This window comes from Sander lucioperca, chromosome 13 (genome assembly GCF_008315115.2).
Source record: "Sander lucioperca isolate FBNREF2018 chromosome 13, SLUC_FBN_1.2, whole genome shotgun sequence".
In the NCBI taxonomy this organism is placed as follows: domain Eukaryota; kingdom Metazoa; phylum Chordata; class Actinopteri; order Perciformes; family Percidae; genus Sander; species Sander lucioperca.
Window position 1 is genome coordinate 16,822,597 of NC_050185.1, and position 20,992 is coordinate 16,843,588.

Consider the following 20,992-nt stretch of genomic DNA (forward strand, 5'->3'; position numbering starts at 1 on the left):
GATGTACTACAGATGCGTAAATGTATTTGTTTTAAGGGTATGTCCAGTCGATCCAAGAACAATACCACAAAATGAACATGCAATATAAATCAATTTCAATCAATCAACTCAATCAAAGACCTATTATAGATAAGCAGATACACAAAATGAGAAGATAGAGTTTAATAGTTTATGACTCAGAAATCAAATGTAAAATCCAACACAATTTGAGTGACTTTTAAGTTGATTTGTCTGTTTCCTTGGGTGTCTGTCATGACACTTTTATTGCAATGCGCACCCATTTTAGGCATTAATTCATGATTAATGAATTGGCAGAAAACTAATCTACAACAATTTCTTAATTAATTTTCTTAAGCAAAAATGACAAATTCTGTGTATCCAGCTTGACAAGACGTCACCTTAGGCTCTGGGAATTTCTTCTTACATCTTATAGACTAACCGATTAAACGAAAGAATAATCGAAAGATACATTGAACTAGCACACACCCAGGCGGAGGCATTGCCTCATCAACCCTCCTGACGACATGTTCTTCTCTGCTTCAATCTCGCTGAAGTTGAGAGAGCTGGCAAACACCAGTACGTCCACCATGGCCATGAGACGAGACAGGAAGGTGACTGCTGTCTCTGAAGACATGCCCTGTGTCGCCTCAATGTTCTCCAACTCCGTCTGGCAAAGGGAGGATAAATACACACATGCTTGCCAGTTATTCAGTGAAAAACAAGCATGCTAACACAATAAACTGGATGCTTTCTCACTGGTTTTAGAAAGGTGGTGAAATAATGTAGTATTCTCTTTTTTTTTTTAAACAATAGAAGTAACCTTTGGAAAATGTAATATCATCATGTCTTACATGAGCATGACCACAACGGTCATGGCTGGCTATACCAACAAACAGGAAAAGTAACCTTGAGTATCATGCTGAGTAAGTGAAATATATACTTAAATGATGAAATCTGGCAACATGAGGTGTTCTACACAACACAAAGGAAGTACAGCCTGGTGACACACAGGTAATGGTAACTGTGGGATCGTGACAGTAGCAGTGTGGCCTATTAGCAGTAACAGTGGCAGTGTACAGAAAGGTAAAGCTAGCCTAGAATATATTTCATAGACAATTAAACAAAGTCCTCTTATGTTGACACCAACCTAAGTGAATAAATGACCAAATGTTCAGTATATCTACAATGAAAATAAATCTGAAGGCAGCAAAGCAGGGGTTAAAACTTGCAAACCAAGTGTGTGGTTTGCTATGTTTCTGCTTCAGTAAGTAGGATGTGCAGGGCTGTGGAGAGTCGACAAAGTGCAAGCATCTGGAGGCTCGTCAGAGAAAGTGAGAACAGACATTTGGGGAATAACAGACACACAAGGTGAGGACAGATAGGCTTGGGTTGGTGCTCTTAGCTCTTCTGGTGATGGTGGGAGTCTAAGGCTATTTACGCACCTCTCCCCCTGCGCCTCCTCCCCCAGGAACAGGGGTCACCTCCTCTCCCTTTGACCCCCTCTGGGGTCCGGCTCCTCCTGCCTTCTTTTGTGTTGATACAAATGGGACAGGCTTAGCAGATGCAACCCCTAAGGACTTATGGAAACTCTAAATATATCTTCTTACTCTAATTTTTCCTTCTTATCGATGCACCTCCTGGCCTTTGAGTCTTTTCTATCCCCCTTATTTGTATAAAATTCTAACAGCGTTAGAATTTTATACAAAGTGTATCTAGTTCAGTATATCTAGTTCCTATAACTTTATCAACTGGATACACGGAGGCAGAGGTCAATAGATACAAACAGTATAAGGGGGAGTATTAATTAGCAGCAAAGAAGCACAACAAATAGAAACACTATGCATGTCAGACAAGCAAGGTTTAGTGTCAGTCACAATGGTAAATAAACCAGAACAAAGTATTAGTAGAATAGAAAGAGAGGAAGAAACTGCAACTTACAGTGTTGGCACTACTCTTAGAACTCTGCACATGCAAAAAAACAGACAAAAAAGACAAGAAAATACACAGAATACATGTAACACAGAGAGGAAAAGAAAGGTGATTAAAGTAAATAGATTATCAAACTATCAAATTAAGTAGATTGTTAATTTAAAGGAATAAAAGCTCAAATAAAGGTTAAAATATTGTGCAAGAAGTGTTAGAGTGATAGTAAAGTATATGGAGATATAGATGAGAGGAATCCAGAAAAAATTGAAATTTTATTTGGTTTACTCATTTTTAAATGCAAGGCCAAACTAATCATAACTTTTTGCAAGTATAAAATTAAACTTTTAAGGTCTATGAGATTTTTTTTTGTATATATATATATATATATATATATATATTATGATTTTATAGGCTTAAAAAAGCTAGAAAATGTAACACAACACATTCTTTAACCTATTGAATCATGCAAGATCAATGTTGCCCTGAGAACGGGGGAATCAGGTTCTTCAAAATCAGTGTTTGGCATTAACACCTGAGTTACAGGCCTATGAAGAAGCTGTTGACCTGCAGTTTTCCCTCCCACCACAGAGGGGCAGAGTAGAGCCACTTACAGAAGGGGAGGTGGCAGCAGATAGGAGAGGCAGGATGCCTCCACAGGCGATGATGATGTTGTCCACCATCTGAGAAATGAGGTGGATCGTGTTGTGGACGAAGATGATGTTCTCATTGCTGTTTACAAAATCCATCACCGACTTGGTGGAGTGGCTGAAATAAGAAATAACAGTTGGAGGGACGATACCAAATTACAGTTTGGAAATTGACACATAGGTAACACTTTACTTCTTGAATATGCTCAGTCTAATTTAATTTGCAATACATGTGTCATCAATACAGATGCCCTGAAAACAAGGCATACATGCTAGTAGTACAAGCTTATTAAGCTCACCTCCTCCACACATGCACGTCAGTCTCCAGGGCGAACAGCAGGTCAGTAAGCAACCTCTGGTGCATCGGAGACCACTTGAATTCTGGGATACGGAACATGGTCGTGCGTGGGCCGGGGCTGAACTGCCGGCGTTGCTCCTCCGTCATGGGCATGCCCCTGAAACCCAGATCAACGCGTAGGTCCCGCTCCAGCTGGGCTGCAGTACGACCATGGAGGGCCTGCAACATGGTGGGGGCAAAGATTTGGTCAGCCAGCAAAGGGCTTTCATTACATCCCTTACTAGTCTAATATAAAACTTGGCATACATACGTTTATGAAATTAAATTTCATAAGAAAAACCACAGAAGACTCTCTGGGACTTCTTATTCTGTATTCCCTGATTTATTAAATAATTAGTTCATGTGTGGGCAGTCACTGCCTTTCTTCCAAGAGAAAGGTGAGCTTTTAATGCAAATCAATACAAACAGACAATAACATTGGGGCAGCTATGTCCAATTAGAGTAACCCAGCAACTTACTTGCAGACTTGTGTGAACAACAAAATCAGACGCATGTACAGTACACAGATAAACACACCTGAGTGGTCGCAGTAGTTTGGATCTTCTTTGTGTCCTTGTCTTTCCCATCATCCGACCTCTCTGTATCAGAGGTGGTGCTGGCTGTGTCTCCCCCAGTCTTAAGCCCCGCGCCCTCTCCCTCTGCCCCAGATGTGCCCTCTCCCTCTGGGAAATCTGGTCTAGATCCCTGGATCTGGGCTTGGCTCTCAGCCTCTGCAATAGAGCTGATGTCAGCAAGGGGGCTCTCGATCTTGAAGGGCCCGTCCTCTGGAAGTTCCCCAGCAGTGTGGCTCTGTGTTAAATCAGAGCCGCAGCTAGTCATGTGGGCCAGCAGGCTGAGGTCATCACTGGCGCTGGTGGTGGAGTGAGCCGGGACTGGGCCGGATGGAGTGGGTTGGTCTGGACTCGGCAGTACAAGAGGGTCTGTGGCTGCCAGAGCTGGAAGCAGCTTCTCGTCAACCTGGAAGAGATGAATGGGGTAATAAAAACATAAAAGAACATTAAGAATTAAGGAAAGTAGAAAGACTAAGGACTAAGAAAAGCTAGTGGAGTGTTTGGTGGTATTATATTGTAGATCAGAAGGGAAAGATGCGGCTCCACAGATACAACTTAAGTAATCAGTGACAATAATCTTCATATCACATCCTACCTTGCTGAAGAGAAATCCGTTGTTGCTCGGGACACTGTCTTTCTCATCAGCCAATGTGATGAGCGGACCCATGTTCCCATCATCCTCCAGGCTGACTCCTGAAAGCCCCAGGCTTGATCCCATGCCAACCCCTGAGCCTGGCGTGTCATCTTTAGGCACCAGATTCCCATTTAGGTTTTGAACTACAGCGCAGTAAGCACTGTCCAGGAGAGAATCCACCTCTACCAGAGGTCCATTCTCTATTACTCCACCACCACCTCCACCCACACCTCCACCAAGGCCTTCTGGAGACAAATCCAGATCATCCAGCTTTACTTCTGTGGCCTCTACCTTCTCTGCTTTAATGTCTACCAGCAGGTCATGGACCTCCACCCTCACCCCCGGACCAGCGCTTTGCTCCCCGGGTGTCAGGGCTTCTCCATTGGGTCGCTTCACAGCGCCCTCTGCAAGGAGGTTGCGCGAGTCTCCGCCAGCTCCCTCGCTGTACTCTGCCTCGCTCTCGGGTGTCTGTGTCTGGGAGTTGTCGTCAATCTCCAGGTTGCCGTTGACAACAGGGGCGGTAGCAGTAGCGGAAAGCCCAGAGATGGTGGACACAGAGCCTTTCTTCCCCTTCTTCATGTTTTCCTCCTCCTGACGCTGGTATTCTTCGTACATCTTAGCCAAGTACTCTTTATGGGCTTCGTAGGTCACCTGTGAAAGATGGTGGGGATATCATTGGTTATGTGATTGGGACACAAGCACTGACAATAGTTAACCTTCACATCAATAACTTCTCCACCAGGTAGTCCTTATGGGCTCATAGATCATCTGTACCAACGGCTGCATGGATGAAACTGGGACGCGAGTCTAAAGGGGCAATTAGATCATCATCCATAATGTTCCCTCGCTTTTGCACTGTCATGAGAGAATGGGTGAGTTAAATTCCCACCACTGAACAGTGAACAGAGAGATGATCAGTTATTTAAAATGATATCTATGATGAATCATCAGTCAGCATAATACTTCCTCTGGGCCTTGCAGGTCACTGCAAAATGAAGTAGGATAAATATAGTCAATATGTACAAATCAATAAGGCTTTTGTCAGCACTTAAGGAAGCTTCACTCAAAATATCAATACCAATCAATATCATCAAATGTAAGGCATGGCATTCTTGTCTATTGAGGCACCTCTGGATGGGGACATGGGTATTTATGTTGCTTCATCAATGTATTTCCTTTATGATTGATTGATGATTGTAAACGCAAAATGTTGAGTGTACAAACACGCTTTTGCTCTTTGATACTTAAAGTTCATATCTCACTCTCACCTTGGAGTGTGCGATGGATAGGGTATCAACCCAGACCCTCCACCCTCCCCATTCGTATTTGATGGCATGGTAGAGCAGGATCCTAAAGATGTTGTACACCATCTCGGTAATTTTCTGCTCCTCTGGGTTCTTGGGGTTGATGTAGCCGAGGGAGAACATCCAGTCCTGCCAAACAGAGCACTGCAGCAGGCAGCTGATACACAACACAAACACTGTATGTGAGTTGGGCTGCAGTGTGTGCTTAATATCAAAATATAAGAAGCAATGTAAGAAGCAAAAGATAAGTAGTTGAATAAATGCTAGTCATTTGTGTACTCTTACCGCCGGTTTTCACGGCTGTTACTGAAGAGTTTTATCATGTCAGAAAGAAAGAGTCTTCTGACTTCCATCAGCTCAGCACTGGGAGAGGAGTTCTTCAACAGGGTGGCCACTACCTTTAGAATCACTGGGTGGGAGGTAAAAACCGGGGAATGAGGAGAGAAAGGGGAAGAAGAATGAGATGAGAGAGTAAGAGAAGCAAATATATAAAAAGTATTTTGAACGAGAGAGAAAAATGTGAGGGACAGGAGAGTGAGAGGCAGATTAATAAGTGGGAGATGGCAGCAGTGTCGGCTTTTGAATTGAGGCTTTGTTGTCTGTTTACTCGCATTAAAACAACACAGCATTATTGGCAGACCCAAGAACGCAGAGAGACATGGCAGATGCAGGCTACAGTGTTTTTGTACTTACTGGGATTCTGGATCTTGACAGTGGAGTCGGGCTCAGGGTGGGGTTTGTGAACCACCTGAGTACAGACCTGCTCTGTCAGAATCTGCACACACAGAGGATTAACAGCCGTCAATTAAATGCCACGACTATCACTCGAATTCTGACAACTTACAGACTAAAAGGGCATCACTTCATGCACGTTGCTATAGCATGTCAATGAGCCAATCACCTACCTCATACAGAGTGTTGTAGGTGGTGACAGAGACCGTGTTGGTGTGCATCATCAGCCTCTCCCCCAGCAGTGTGAAAAGACTGTGTGTGTGCATGATCTCTACCTTCCGCCTGCAGGGAGACATACACACACAGCCATTCATAACAGAATTTATGACAGTTGAAACTGACATTGATTGCCACTGGCCTGATGACAGTCTGATATTGGCAGGTGGCACCATGTGGCCCTGTCAGTTATGATGGGACCAAAGAGGATGAGAAATGAATACCAACAGGAGAAATTAACAAGAGACATTAACAGAACGGCAACACTGCAGGCGGCACTGGGGCAACGTTTGCATGGCTGCAAATCATAAACTTTAACGATTAACCTTGCCAGTGGGCGAAAATTGTGTCTCTAAGAGGCTTTTAACTAGAAAGAATCAGAAATCAGGGTTGACTAACTTTGAGGATTTGAAAAAAAATGTAATTAATTAAGCCAATATTGCTTAGAGCTTCTGTATATTCCTGACTGTAATCAGGTTGTTAAAAACAGGAAATGATGGAAAGTTAGTACAATAACTATTCACATATACAGCTAACAAATCCTTTAGCTCCCATTATCCTGTTTTTAATGTTTCAGTTTAATATGTTACTAACTTTACTCTCTTTTAACAGAATAATTACATTTTACTGAAATATAGACATACAGTCCCAGATAGAACATAAACTATTAAGCTGAGGGCAGGATGGCATACTTTACACAGAAATAAATACATTATGTCTATGAATCTTGGTTTGTCATAATAAGACAGCACCATGAGACATAAGACCGCGACTGTGGTTAAAAATATACAGACGCACACACAGACACACACTTATCTTCAAATGAAATGTCAAAATAGCTATCAGATCTCCATTAGTTGGTGGACTGTTGTAAGCCACTGTCCTCAAGAAACAAAGTGGAATACATTTCATCCACAACAGCTCATTTCTTATCAAAGCCATGCCCTGTTGATACCCCTGCGATACAGTTTCACTCTGCTTTCAATCAGATGTGAAAATGAGGGGTTACATGCTTGCATGCATATATTGTTAGTTTAATTAAGAAACAATAACAGCAACACTGCAGAACATATCTAAAACAGTTGTTTATTAGATATAACATTGACTCTCAAACTACGGTTTAGAAACCCAGTATAATTCAATTCAATTTTTCAATTCAATTTAAAAATGGTATGTAGTAGTGTAGTGTCAAATCATAACAGAAGTTATCTCAGGACACTCTACAGATAAAGTAGGTCTTAGACCACACTAATTTTACAGAAATCCAACAATTCCCCAATATAATCTGAATTTGTTTATTTTTAATCTATGAGGTCAACAATACAATAAAACATTTCAGTGGCTCTGAAATCCTGATTATAGCAGAAAATATAGACGCTAAATCATCAGATTATCGGTAAATCCCAAAGAAAGAGGTTATGTTCAATTAATTTATGAAATGTCTTTCAAAAGTGTAAAATATCACTAAATTGCTTCCTGGATAAATATTGCATTTCTATAAATACTGACATGTAAACTCAAAAGAGGCAGCCCTACAGGATGTTTGGTTGGAGCAGATGTTTAGTAGGTGGGGCACTAAAGGTGCAGGGCTCAGGTGCAGCTTGGCAGCCTGCTCCCATGTCGTGCAGGGAGAGGCTTGTATGTCACATGGGATGAATAAATCCCCAGCATTCATTGCTGCTCATCAAGGTTCCACCTCCCTGCCAGTGCACACTGTCAGAATGATTATTCCGCCTGGACTTGATGATGAGGACATTATCTTTACGTACGCAAACAAACAGCCCTTCTAAGGCTCACTGGAGGTTCCGCCGCAGTTTTTACTGCAATAGGTTTTCTCTCTCTTTCCTCTCAATCTAACAACCGTGATGCAGTATTTCCGTTGTGACATAAGAAAATATTTAAGTGCTCCCGTTATTTCAGTGAATCACCATTTACCGAGCACCAAACACCACATTATTTACCAGACAGAAAGCACAGAGATATAAAAAGGTACTGACTTGTGACCAAGGTGCTTGAGGAAGTAGCCCAGGACTTTGAGGGCTTGGACGCGGATACTCTCGCTCTTAGAGGCCAGAAGCTTGCAGATCACCCTGTAACATGTCAAACACAGCCACACTGATTACATGTCAATGAAGGAATTTTAATACCTTAGATGTAGGCTAAAAGTTAAAAAGTAAAAAAAAAAAAAAAAAACAGTTCTGTGTGTGTAGTAAACACCTGCTGCCTGACACTCAGTAAACATCCTCCTCCATTCCAAGTTAGCATCACATGCTGAGTGTGCTCAGAGGATATGAAAGTGAAAAAAATGAGACACACAACAAAGTTTGCTGACTAGCTCTGCGGCAACGGGAGATTTACCATAGAAACCATTTGTGCTTTAAGGGACTTAGCAGCACATTTTGAATCCGTCTTTTAGAAATCATGCTGCCTGGCTGAAGCTACCCTTCGTATATGTTACATCAGTATTGTAACTGAACATATAAACGATAGCTTAACCATGTAGTAAAGCATTTAGGTTATGGTTGCTGCACAAAAACTGAGGATGTTTTTGCTCATCAGACAAATCATATAATGAAGACGAAGGTCACACGTTACTTTGTTAGAGAATACAATTGCTTGTCTAAATCTTTCACTGCTTTTAAAATCTTCACTGCTGGATTTGTAAATTACTTTGAGTCGTAAAATATATAAGTGTGTGTGTGTGTGTGTGTGTGTGTGTGTGGCATTCACCTTATTCCATTTCTCTGGTCAAATGCAGGGATCATAGATGCTGGGTGTTCAGACATAAGAGCCACCAACAGCTGGAGCACGTCGTGGATATTCTCATCCTGCAGAGAAAAGAAAGCGAAGATGAACAGGTGAAAAAAGAAGGAAGAGGAAGCCCGAAGGGACGACTAGAGGGTTAAGAGGACAAAGAGAGAGTTGTAGGGGTGGACAATGAGGGAGCATTGTGCAGGAACAGGTGGTATTTCAGAGCAAGAATAGATATAATTGTTACAGAAGAGTACATTCTGTTCAGTCCATTGTTGCGCCATTTTTCATGCTGTCACAGCCCCGAAGCTGACTCACACTCTTACTCGTTTAAGTGGCCCACAAATTATAATGCACATTTTGCCACCAGCTCCACTCAAACGCTCTCACTGTCTGTGTCGCACTCTTTTGCCCTCTCTGACAGTGTCTCTTTGGCACAGACATTAGCATTTACCTCATGCATGGTCAATAGGTAGTTGAGAATGCTTTGCAGCTCGTCCTCCTTCACGCCCCGGTCCTGTGAAAAAACAGACATGGCATCTTTAAACAAATCATTCATGATCTTCAGGTGTTTTTACATTTTCTTAACCTCAGATGACTTTGTTTATTCTGCTCCTGGTTGATGAATTTTGACCGTTAGGCAGCAACAACTTTAGACGCACATAAATACAAGAACAAATCAACACAAGCACACACAAACACAAAAGACATAGTGCTTCATTCAGGCTGCTGATCTATAATGCGATTCTCCACACACACACACACACACACACACACACATTTTAGAGGACATAATGGAAAAAAGTGATTTCTTGCAACTTAAACTATGCAATGAAGATAAAGGTAAGCCATTTCCCCTTACTGTACCTTTAGTATGAGTTGTTTGAGGAAGAGAAGCATGAAGGCTCTGAGCGAGATGATCTCCTTTTGGGATGGCCGTGGTCCGTCTAAACAATCACCGAAACAAAAGAATAATTTCCTGTTAAAAATTAATTTTTATGCTCGATAATGATCAGCTAAATAAGTCTGAGTGAGCCCTACTCTGTACTGATATTAGGTTTTATTAGGGATCCTGAAGAGCAGAGAAAAACATGTTAACACAAGCGCACGCACATGCACGCACACGCACACGCGCACACACACACACACACACACACACACACACACACACACGCTAGACACGATAGAACCGTAAATCAGGTCATTAACTGCAGAAGCAAAGTGGCAATCTGGATATTTTATAGTTGTACTAATCTAACTGATTACAGCAAATACTTGGCAATTTATGTGATTGATGACCAAATGATCCAAACCAAACAAGCACTGTAATCCACTGTATCTACTTTAAAGCTCTGGCACTCCATCAGCCATTTGCTGTGGTGGGCTACAAAGAAATAAATGAGAAAAAACACAAAAGCATCTGACGCATAACACAAGCATTTCCTCATGTGGGTCTGATGTCATTGCCTCTTTCTGAAAGGTCCGACATCTTTGCTATTCTTGAAGCATTTAGCTCAATTTTGCCATGATTCATAACTGCCACAGGCCTCCATGACCTTTAATCATGTGCTTTAAGAACCCCAAATAGCCACCAGGTTCAGGAAATGTTGTGTTTTCAACTGGTGTGTTTGTTCATTCTGAAATGTGGCTGCATTTAGCTTCAGCAAAGGTTTCCTTTCACCTCTGAAACTATGGCACAGTAGCCCTTTTGAAAAGAGGAAAACCGACAACTCAGATGTCGGCATTGCATTTTTTATTGTTGTAACTGAATTTAATTCATTTTTGAGGTGTTTAATGTGTGCGCCAGATACACTAGAAGCTTAGGGCTGTGATGAATCAGCTCAAAACGGCTGCCAAATAACTAACTAATAGAATATGGTGCCAAATAGAAAATATGCATACGTTCAGACCAAAGCAAGAATGATATAAGACTCAATCTTTAGAAATAAGGACATTTTCCCTGTAATGGTCCCAGTGGCAACTGCAGCCAGATAAAGTTGACTTTCCTACTCATTATCCATCTTCCTCAACTACTCTTCTACAAAACTCATCAGTACAAAATAAACCTCACAAGCTACCTGTTCTCATCAGCATTCTACATTCTCAACAGAGGTTTGTCTTTGGCAACAATAAGCATTTACGATGTCCGGATTATATGCTATTGCCACCGCACACTTTGCTGTGTCAGGATGTTTGGAATTTACCTTATTCTATGTGAGCTACAAAGGGAGAGTACTGCAAGAGCAAACAGTGTTTATTGTAAGCTCCATAAAATGCACCTCGTCCTCTCAGAACATTTAAACCGATATCTGATCCGTAGCTGCTTAGCCAGCGCAAGTAAAGCAAAGAGAAACATAAAAGACCGTGTGTGTCAAAGGAAAATACAAAGCTTCTCCCGCCGTAATTTTGTCATGCTCTGCTGCCCTTGAATGATATGAGTGTGTATTGTTTTCATCGGTTCACCTGCTCTACACAAAGCCAAAACATGACACTGAAGCACTCCCCTGTGATTTGTCATCATTATCTGTCAAGCTGGTACATGTTTATGGAATTGTGACACTCACCATCCATCATGGTTACCCAGCAGCTCTGTGTCAAACGTTAATGCACCAGGTGAACGTGTGTGAGTGCAACCTCCATTTTAAACGTCTTTTAAGAGGATTTGAGCAAAGCTTATATTCATCTAAACCGCGTCTCAGGGGCAGCTTTAATTATCGTCTTTTATTCTTTGAAATTAATTTTCTTCATGTGCTCCTTTTATCCTAATATGACTCAACATTGTATCCAGTCTTGAAAAAACTGTTTTGTTCTGCCAGATAATGACGACCTGTGAGGAGTCAGAGGTTTTTTTTCGCCGACTTTTGTGTGTGTGTGTGTGTGTGTGTGTGTGTGTTTCTGCAATTTGTTTCAGTGTAATCATTTAAGAGTTGTTTGTTCATCTACATTCAGTCTGTGTGTGCTCAAGATTACTTAAGGACACATAAGCTATTTAGTATCAGATTTAACACCAGTTAAATTAAATCATGTAACAATACATTACAGGGCATACAATAAAAAAGTTAAACAAAATACATGAAAATAATGGTATTACTGAGGTTGGCAGAATAAAACAAAAATAAATAAAAGTACTTTTATGTCATTAATTTGTTTTAGCCTTATTCTTGTTTCACTTAAAGCTATAGTGTGCAACTATTTTATATTAATGGACGTCCGTTACATTCAAGCCCGACTTTTTTTTTTGTTGGTATGGTACGGTACACGCTCTCCCTTTTTGTGGTTCTAAAAGCAAATTTTAAACATCAAATGGAGCTATTTGTTAAATATGAGGAAAGCTTGAAGAGGAACTATGTATTTCTAAGAAGGGTTTCAAAGCATTAAAAGCAGGTGCAGTGTAAGAATACACAAATACAAAAACTGAAACTGAAAAGATTTACCCTTATTACTTCAGACTGAGGCATGGTTAAATACATTTCTACCCACAAAGCTCATTGTATGTTCAAAATACCTGCCCATTACTATGCAAATTAATTCCATCAATGAGTATCACACTCTTACAGTATAGGCAGGTACACACATATACAGACTTCCAAACCACAATTAGCACATCCTTTAGCTATAACAGCCATTAGTACGTGTCTGAGGCTAATTGCTACCGTTATCAGTGGTTCTTTATGGGGCTGAATCCCAGCAGTCAAACAGCAATATTGCCAAACAGAAAGGAAACCAGCCACTTGATTAGAAATTCCAAAAGCTCCCCTGGATCTGCCAATCAAACCCGTCTGTTGCCATGGCAACATAGGATGCATACTCATATTTAATAGAGGGTCCCCGGCTAAAAAAAAAAAAAAAGGTTGATTAGAGTAAAAGGCCTGCTCCGACCTTTCTGAAGCTCTGGTGTGTGGCAACAGTGGCTGCATTAACACCGCTGAATTACAAAGACTGGGAAAATATAAAATTGACTTTGTTGCTGTGTTTGGAATCTGATGATTTGATGATTGCACTGCTTTTTCAAATATGGACAAATCTTTTATAGTTTTGTTTACAAATACACTGCATTCACAACAGGTTACATTGTTTCAGTTTGAAACAATGTAATAATAATAAAAAAATAGACTTCTGTTATACAGGCAATAGTGTTCTTCTTAAGATTAAACAAGAATGTTTTTTTTCTCAAACATGCAGAAACATTTGCAAAAGGGAGCTGCTCAGCCTTGCTTGCACCAGACAGTGGTTGTTAAGGGAAGGTAGAGTAACCCACTCACACCCACTGAATGCATGAATTTGTCTGTGTGTAGCATAAATGACCACTTTCTTTCCTGTCATTATCTCCATTTTGAAACGATGATCAAATAGCCATCTGTATTTAATGCAATTTAAGGAAGCTGTGATTATTTGACCTGGCATTACATAATGTGCTTTGCAAATTTGCAAAGCCATTAAACATTCAGTTAGCTATTTAAGTCTCATTGACTATTGACTTTAGGTCTTCATGGTGTTGTTTTCAGCGGTAAGATAAAACTGATTTGACAAATGAATTAAAACCTCTTTAGCACAGTGACTCATCTTAAAAAGCTAATCTCCATCAACCACATATAATTAAAGGCTAATTTTATTTTCTGCATGTAACTATGGTTACTGTAGAAAAGCTCAAAAGTTATTAATAGAAAGTGTTGAAAAAAGTTGAAACCCTGCTTACTTTCGCACCTCTGCATACCTGGCAAATCGCTGCATGCTTGTCGGATACAGCCCGCTCAATTCTGATGTCAGAAAGGTGTAGGGGGCTTCAAAAGTAGTTCGACCACCCGACAAGCACTTTGGTTTGAGCTTATGACACCTTAAATTGCACACAGGAGTGATGACAGTGAATGTGTTGTGTCTTTGTGTGATGTGCCCTGTAATGAGACAGGCTCCAGCCCCGTGACGTCACACAAGACAACCATTGAAGATGGACAAACTGACGGACAGATGGATAATGTAAATACATTTTCAATGTGTGTCAGAGATCGACATTACCACTATGTGAATAGATAAATGCCTTGCTCAAATATTCTCAACCTGAGTCGGCAGGAGACTGGCTAGCTGATTTGCAGATTCTGATGATCGACTCATAGCCACATGCCATCACCCTCCAACGTCAACCACATAAAGCACTAATGTTTGTTTACATTAATTTTTTTTTAAATACATGTCTATGCAACAGAGAATAATATGCAAATAAAGCATCTCTACATTCCTATCATTACAGCATAAACCACAATTTGTTTTGCATATAAAAGGTAAAAAGCAGTTGAGTCCATAAAGTAACAACCAATATACATAATGAAATATTGTGTTATTGTTGTGTGTATTGTGTAGTCAATAGTTCAGGAATAGCGTCTTTTAATCTCTAGTGTGTTCATTAGAAGTATAAAAGAGTTATCAGTCATCTGTTTTCTAACTTTCTTCTTACAGTGAGAATGTCTTTATGTGTGCAGGTGTGAACCTACCAAGACCTTTGGGGGTGATTCCACTGCACTCCAGCGGGTTGATGGCCCAGTAGTAGTACTTTAGAGTGTGCATCAGCTGCAGGACGGTGCCGACACGGCGGATGGTGGTGTAGATGGTGGCAGTGCCGATGAACTCCGATGACAGATATGTGTAGAGGGATAGCTGGACCTGAATACACACACATCCATTTATACAGTACACATAGGCACGCACAGACACACACACACACACACACACACACACACACACAGACACATACACACACACACACACACACAAAAGTCGGCGATCATATACAAACTGTCAGACACCTGCTGGGCAAAGAATCTGTGTGTGTACCTAGTGTTCAATCTAAAGGCAGTTTTCTTTGTGAAAAGACAGGGGAATGAAAGGAATATTCCTTCCAGCAAAAGCTTGTGTTATTTTTTATGTGTCTGTGCCTGAAACAGTCAATAATCTGAGGAGCTTTGTACGCAGCGCTGACATTTAAGGAGGGCACTCTCCATTCTGCTTATATGCTCCTTCCATCCTTCCCTGCCTCCTTCAGTTCCCTTTTTCCCTCTCTTAATATTCCTCTAACCAATCCTATCCATCATTCGTACAGATTGGAGTCTGCTGAATGCTCACAAATCTCTGATCTCATTACAGTGACCACAATGCTAAGAACCAGCCTTAACGAGGCAGCTCTAGTTAAGCGGATGAAATTAGCAGAGTGCCTGACCATACCACATCACAGCTCATCTAGAATGGAGAGCGCACTCGGCTGGCTTAAATGGCCTTCATTACATTGCTTTTCACACATTGAGCTGAGGTGTTGGTCTGGTGCGATTTACAACAGGTTCGGCTGCAGAAAACCCTAAAATTCTTTGATCATAGCACAATAGTTTGGGCGGGACTGCTGCAAAAATAGCTTGTAACAAACATTTCTCCATCTCTGAAGAAATGATGTTTACCTCAAGTGCTTGGTGAAGAACACTTTATTTTCAGTGCGAGCAAGGAAGGTGTTATGAGATGAGGTTCTGATGTGATGTCTTCAAGTGTTTCCTGTCCTGAATATGACCTAGGATATTCATGCCAATAATGAAGGTAATGATAATACCCTGAGAAGTGGAAAATAAGAAAGCTCAGCTGGAGACAAGAATGGTAAAGCGGAGCTAAGATTAAAGGATTAAATTATTTTGTGTGTGTCTGTTGCTGCTTAGTACATTTATTATATTTGTCTTGTTCTTATTATGACCCTGCTGAATTGTAGCTAGCAAGTCATTGTCATTTTCTGGCTTGACACTCAATTGAAGGTAAAACCCTAATAGGCAATCACATAGTTTAGCCACTTTGACTGTTTCGACGTGTCCAAGGTTGATATGTTGGATTCTGAGGAGCTGCAGCAACTGCTCACTCGGATTTCTTCTGTCTTAACTCCAGCATGGCCTGGAGAGCGATACTACTGTACCCAGGAGCCAATCACGTCTCAGGGTCAGAGGGAGGAAGACGGGGAGTCAGGAAGTTCTGAAAATAATGGAGGCAAGAGCTGACTGGCCCCGCGAGAATGCCAGAAACAATCACATCTAGTTCAGAGTGAGAAGGAAAAAAGGAACTACACATCTGTTTCCTGTCCTGGGGTCTTTTCAAATGTCACTTTCTCTCTTTGTTTCCTTTGTTTGCCTGTTCTGTCCTTTCCCTGTGTGATGTGCCAGCTCCTCCCTGTGTCCTGTTACCTCCTTTGTTATATCATTCTAAAGGGCAATGGGCACTAAGATAACCCCACTAAGAAGTTAGTTTCCCTTCTTTCTCTTCGTTTTATATTGCTTGTTTAAATTGTCCTTGCATTCAGAAAAATCCTCCTGAGCACTACACACCTTTTTCATGTTGTCTCTGTCTGAGTCTGTGTCTATCACCCTATTAGTTCTCTTATTCAGGCCACCATTTTCTGTTTTTTTTTCTTTGCAGCAAGGTCATGAAAACACACATATTCCATAGATGCACACAAATAAACAGACCTTGGCAGGGGTGTGTATCCAGATGGCAGCGTTGAAAAGGACATGATCACAGAGCTGTTTGAGAAGAGGCGCTCCATGAGGTAAACCATCCAGATACTTTGCGAAGGACAAGAACTGTTCAAGTACTGCTCTGGTGATGTGGACCCGTGACGACTGGGCAAAAGACAGGAAATATAAACTGGGATTTAACAAATTTTTACTGATTGACATTTTAGTGACACAGAAGACACGCAAACTAAATGAGAAGGGGTTCAGCACAGACATAAAAACACACAAAAACAGCTGTGTCTGAAAGTGGATATAAAAGGCTTGGACAAAATAACAGAAACACCCTACTGTACCTAATAAACCGGCAACTTAGTGTACAGCAGATACACACGGGCAATCAAAAAATAATGCATTACAGTATAAAAACAGAGGTCTTATAAGCCTTGAAAACTTAGTGGAGGTCATGGTAAAAAAATCAAGGCTACTTTCCTTATTCACCCAACAACAAAGGAATATGACATGTAACACACACTCTTCACAGTTGAGGCCTTTAACTGACCTTCTCAAGCAGGTATCCAATCACCAGAAAGCCCTTTCCTCCCAGCATTTGCTCCTGCATCGCCACTGAGCTCTTCAACAGCTCCACCAGGAACGCCAGCAGAGTGGCACTGCAACATACACATTGTGCATACATATTTCAGTAATACTGCATGGAAATCATTGAAGGGTTTCTACATTTTCTTTACTGGAGTATCATGTGAGTAAAGCGATAAGAAACACCACTCCATATTTGCTTCACATATATGCCCATACCCACATTCATCTTCTTCATTTGACAAGTCTCGGATGCAGCTAACATGATGTGGAGATGCTGCCTGATATGTAACTGCATTAAGGCTCATGTGATGGACTGGTATCAGAACTATCTTGGAGCAAGAAGAACGCAAACACTCTGAGTTTCTAAAAGCAGCTCATCGCTCCAGGGAAACCACATAACTCTTTCTTCCTTTCACACTTACATGCCCTGCTCTCTATAATCGGTTATTTCTAGCCTGCAGCATAATTGTAAGGTTGGTCTTTCAGATGGAAGACCATTCTTACACATACAGTAGAAGACTCATCGTTATCTAATGTTGCTCATAGTCTCTTTTGTCACTTCTTTAGCCTCGTTGGTTTCTGGGTTCATTTCAGGATCAGCCGCAGTAGATGTGGCACATTAAACCAGTAAATGTTTTAGCTCATTATTTACTCTGCTGGAAATCATTATACTTTCTATATCATTGCATTCCAGGCAGCCACTGGGTTGTTTTTGTAGACCACTCACCAGACTGTGGTGTCCACACTGCTGTCATTGAGTTGTTTGTAGTCCAGCTGAGCGAAGAGAGGGAACAGGACCTGGATGCCTCCTATAGAGTGGATGGCACTGTGGATGGAGTGGGTAACAATGGCCTTCACATCCTGTGGGACAGAAATGGACTGTGAGTGCTGAGAAAGACTATACTGTACTGTACTGTATGTGCACACAGATAAAATCACACACTCACTCATTGCCAATATCTCATATGAGACTTACAGTAGAACATCAATCTCTCAAATACAGTATTATAACAATTTTAAATGACAATTAAAGCTCATAATATGGGATTTGAACCCTAGAATATTTTGTTGAGCACCTATTTGTCAGAAATACAACTGACAGCCCTGATTTGACAATGGTTGTATATGTTGCTCTTTGTTTATTCTCCATTAGCTTACTTTCACACGTCCTGATTCACATCTATTTGAAATGTAATTAATGTTCCTGTAGTGCAATGAAGACCATCGAGAAAAAAAATCAATAATGTGAAAATGAATTAATTATGCCAAAACTCCAAATTCTCTAAATTGCCATAGTGCTGTACATGGCACCTCTTTAACTCTGTAACCTGTCTTATGCTGTTTTAGCTCACTGAAATGGAGATGACCTCTACCAACTAATTGAAATAACTATCAAGTTAGAATACAATGAGACTCACTTGCTGCCTGTGTAATTGTGAATTACAGTAATCGCTGCTTCAATTGCTGGTGCATTTTTACAATGAGCAAAGGAGGAAATTCTTAGGACTCAAGATGAGATACAAAGAAGAACCACTATTAGCAACCAGTCTTGAATACAGGATACTTGCTGAAATACAATTACAAGCAATATGTTAAATTAACAGCAGGGAGAGTCTCAGCAAAAGTTAAAAATTGTGAGCTTTAAGACATTGGTATTTACTGCAGGGTGCGGTGGCAACTGTCTTTCACAAGGTGCATTTTATATTTTCGGTTTTAACTTACATCTGTATTGTCCTTCTGTGATACAGGAGTGTGAGTCAGCCTGTGACAAACCAGCCTGACAATCAGACTGAACTGCCATTTCATTTCAAATCAATCATTCATACATGTATCGATGCACAACTCAAGAAATGTGGCAGTGATTCAGAGATCTGTAACCAGGCTAGTGATGAGCAGCCACTCAGAAGAATCCAGCTGGACTGACCTGTAGCATGAGTGCGTGTGGTGAGTGGACGAAGATGGAGGCGTTTTCCCTCGGCGACGACTCCAGGCAGAGCTGGGCATCAGTCGCCTTGGCGTTGTAGGTGAAGGAGATGGAGCTGGCCAGCTTGCCATCGTACAGCACCTGCTTGTGATGCTCGGCCAGGTGGATGTCACTCTCTGACTTGAACTTGAAAGTGCTCTGCAGTGATGGAGAAAGAAGATGTGAAAGGTTGTGTGAGAAAAACTTTGAATCTGAGAGACAAATGACGAAAGAAGTGTGAGTGTGTGTCTGTGTGTTCAACCCAAAATCGAGTTGGCTTAATTGCAGCATGAGCCACGTGTAAACAACACAGCATTAGCTTAATGAACACAGCGCTAACCCAGAAACTAATTCAATTAGCCCAGAATAAGAGATGGAAATGGCCAGCGGATGTGTGGGAGAGAGGCACTCGGAGCTCAAAGTTTATCTCCTCTCTTTGTAGTCTACTGACACATTTGTGTTATTCAATTTCTGCATATTACGTTACATTTGTCCTGCACCTAACACCAACTATAACCTTTTCCATTAGTCTTCATCTTGTTGAAATCTAAAATATCTTTATCATGGACTATTTTACTTGTAATTTACATCCTTGAGAGGATATTATTTCCTCATACAGTAATACTGATATCAAGCTGGCACATTTGGCATGGGAAAACTATAAAGAATTGCATGGAATGTTGTCTCCTTTGTTTAGAAAAAGTATTAATAAAATGTGTTTTGTCCATGCAGATATTGTGGGAAGTGTAGGCTGCACTTTGTGTGTGTACATCTCTGTCTATATCTGTCTGTGTGCACAGGTCTGTGGGTCCATGTGTCCTGCAGCAATGCTGATACACACATGAAGCCCCGCAGATGAAAGGCCAGCGAGTTGCTCTGCCACCCCTTTGCAGCAGCTCCAGGAAAGGGGCGGCAGGGTCCCCAGATGCCTTGCTCAGCCTGACTCCACAGGAAAGCCCCAGGCTGCTCACAGACCTGCAGGCCTGTCTTGTTCTAAACCTTTCATCTGAGGTCTGCTGTAGAAAATGTGCTCTGAGCAGTTTCCACCATGCAGCACAAAATTTCACACTGAAGCAAAGAGCGCACTGCACAATTGAGAAGTCTGAAGAAAAAAAAAACTCCACATTGTAACATCCTTATCTTGGTCCAGGGACTGAATATAAATCTGTTTCCTACCCTTAACGTTCTCCTTCCTTCCAATTATCAGGATCAATTGTGACACAAAAAGCTTCCTTAAACAAACCTATAATCTGAAGCACATTATCCACACACACTTAAACACACATTCTTGCCAGCAGAACATTATTTCCAAGAGTAATTAATGGTAATTACATGGTAGGACTCTGACTTTAGAACATATTACTTTAGTGAAATAGAAGAGCTGATGACCGGCGTTAAAAAGTCTATCTATTAAACAGCTGTGTTAAAATAGCTTATTCATTAAAAGTAACCAAGAATACTGCAGCCATGTGAAAGGATAATCAATCACAAACACAAATAAATTGCTCTTCGGTTTATTTTGAAGGTTAGTGGGCACTCTACACGAAAAAAAATACAGAAAAGCCTGAATTAGAAATTAATACACTTATTAAGATGGACATTTTTTGCAGTGTAAGCCCATTTATTGTGGTGCATTGTTGAAGTGTGTGTATGTGCGTGTGCGTGTGTGTGTACTTGTGCATATGTATAGATGTGGCTGCGTAAATGGGAGCTTTTTTTTATGTTGCTGTGCTAAACGATGAAGGCAGGTAGATGAAAATGTAAAAGAGCTTTGCTGACTCTTTATAGTATTAAGGGATGTACCGAGGCATTCGACACGTAGCACTATCAGCAGAAGCATG

General features: G+C 41.0%; 1 protein-coding gene across 27 annotated transcripts in view; it reads right to left on the minus strand.

Moving 5' to 3' along the window:
- Positions 1 to 20,992, minus strand: part of nbeaa (neurobeachin a) — an 87,246-nt gene that overhangs the window by 23,226 nt on the left and 43,028 nt on the right. For 17 of the 27 annotated variants that reach the window (XM_035991092.1, XM_035991105.1, XM_035991104.1 and 14 more), the window contains exons 9-28: positions 19,113 to 19,310; positions 17,916 to 18,049; positions 17,151 to 17,259; positions 16,604 to 16,756; positions 14,606 to 14,774; positions 9,987 to 10,066; positions 9,574 to 9,636; positions 9,099 to 9,196; positions 8,366 to 8,458; positions 6,326 to 6,434; positions 6,114 to 6,195; positions 5,706 to 5,829; positions 5,385 to 5,577; positions 4,078 to 4,767; positions 3,448 to 3,888; positions 2,873 to 3,090; positions 2,538 to 2,691; positions 1,939 to 1,962; positions 1,443 to 1,526; positions 487 to 667 (exon numbers count right to left, since the gene is read on the minus strand). In XM_035991092.1, the coding sequence (XP_035846985.1) occupies positions 487 to 667; positions 1,443 to 1,526; positions 1,939 to 1,962; positions 2,538 to 2,691; positions 2,873 to 3,090; positions 3,448 to 3,888; positions 4,078 to 4,767; positions 5,385 to 5,577; positions 5,706 to 5,829; positions 6,114 to 6,195; positions 6,326 to 6,434; positions 8,366 to 8,458; positions 9,099 to 9,196; positions 9,574 to 9,636; positions 9,987 to 10,066; positions 14,606 to 14,774; positions 16,604 to 16,756; positions 17,151 to 17,259; positions 17,916 to 18,049; positions 19,113 to 19,310 (3,397 nt within the window). Of the gene's footprint in view, positions 1 to 486; positions 668 to 1,442; positions 1,527 to 1,938; positions 1,963 to 2,537; positions 2,692 to 2,872; positions 3,091 to 3,447; positions 3,889 to 4,077; positions 4,768 to 5,384; positions 5,578 to 5,705; positions 5,830 to 6,113; positions 6,196 to 6,325; positions 6,435 to 8,365; positions 8,459 to 8,585; positions 8,663 to 9,098; positions 9,197 to 9,573; positions 9,637 to 9,986; positions 10,067 to 14,605; positions 14,775 to 16,603; positions 16,757 to 17,150; positions 17,260 to 17,915; positions 18,050 to 19,112; positions 19,311 to 20,992 lie in introns of those variants that run through there. The other 10 variants (XM_035991113.1, XM_035991103.1, XM_035991114.1 and 7 more) reach the window with 3 other exon arrangements.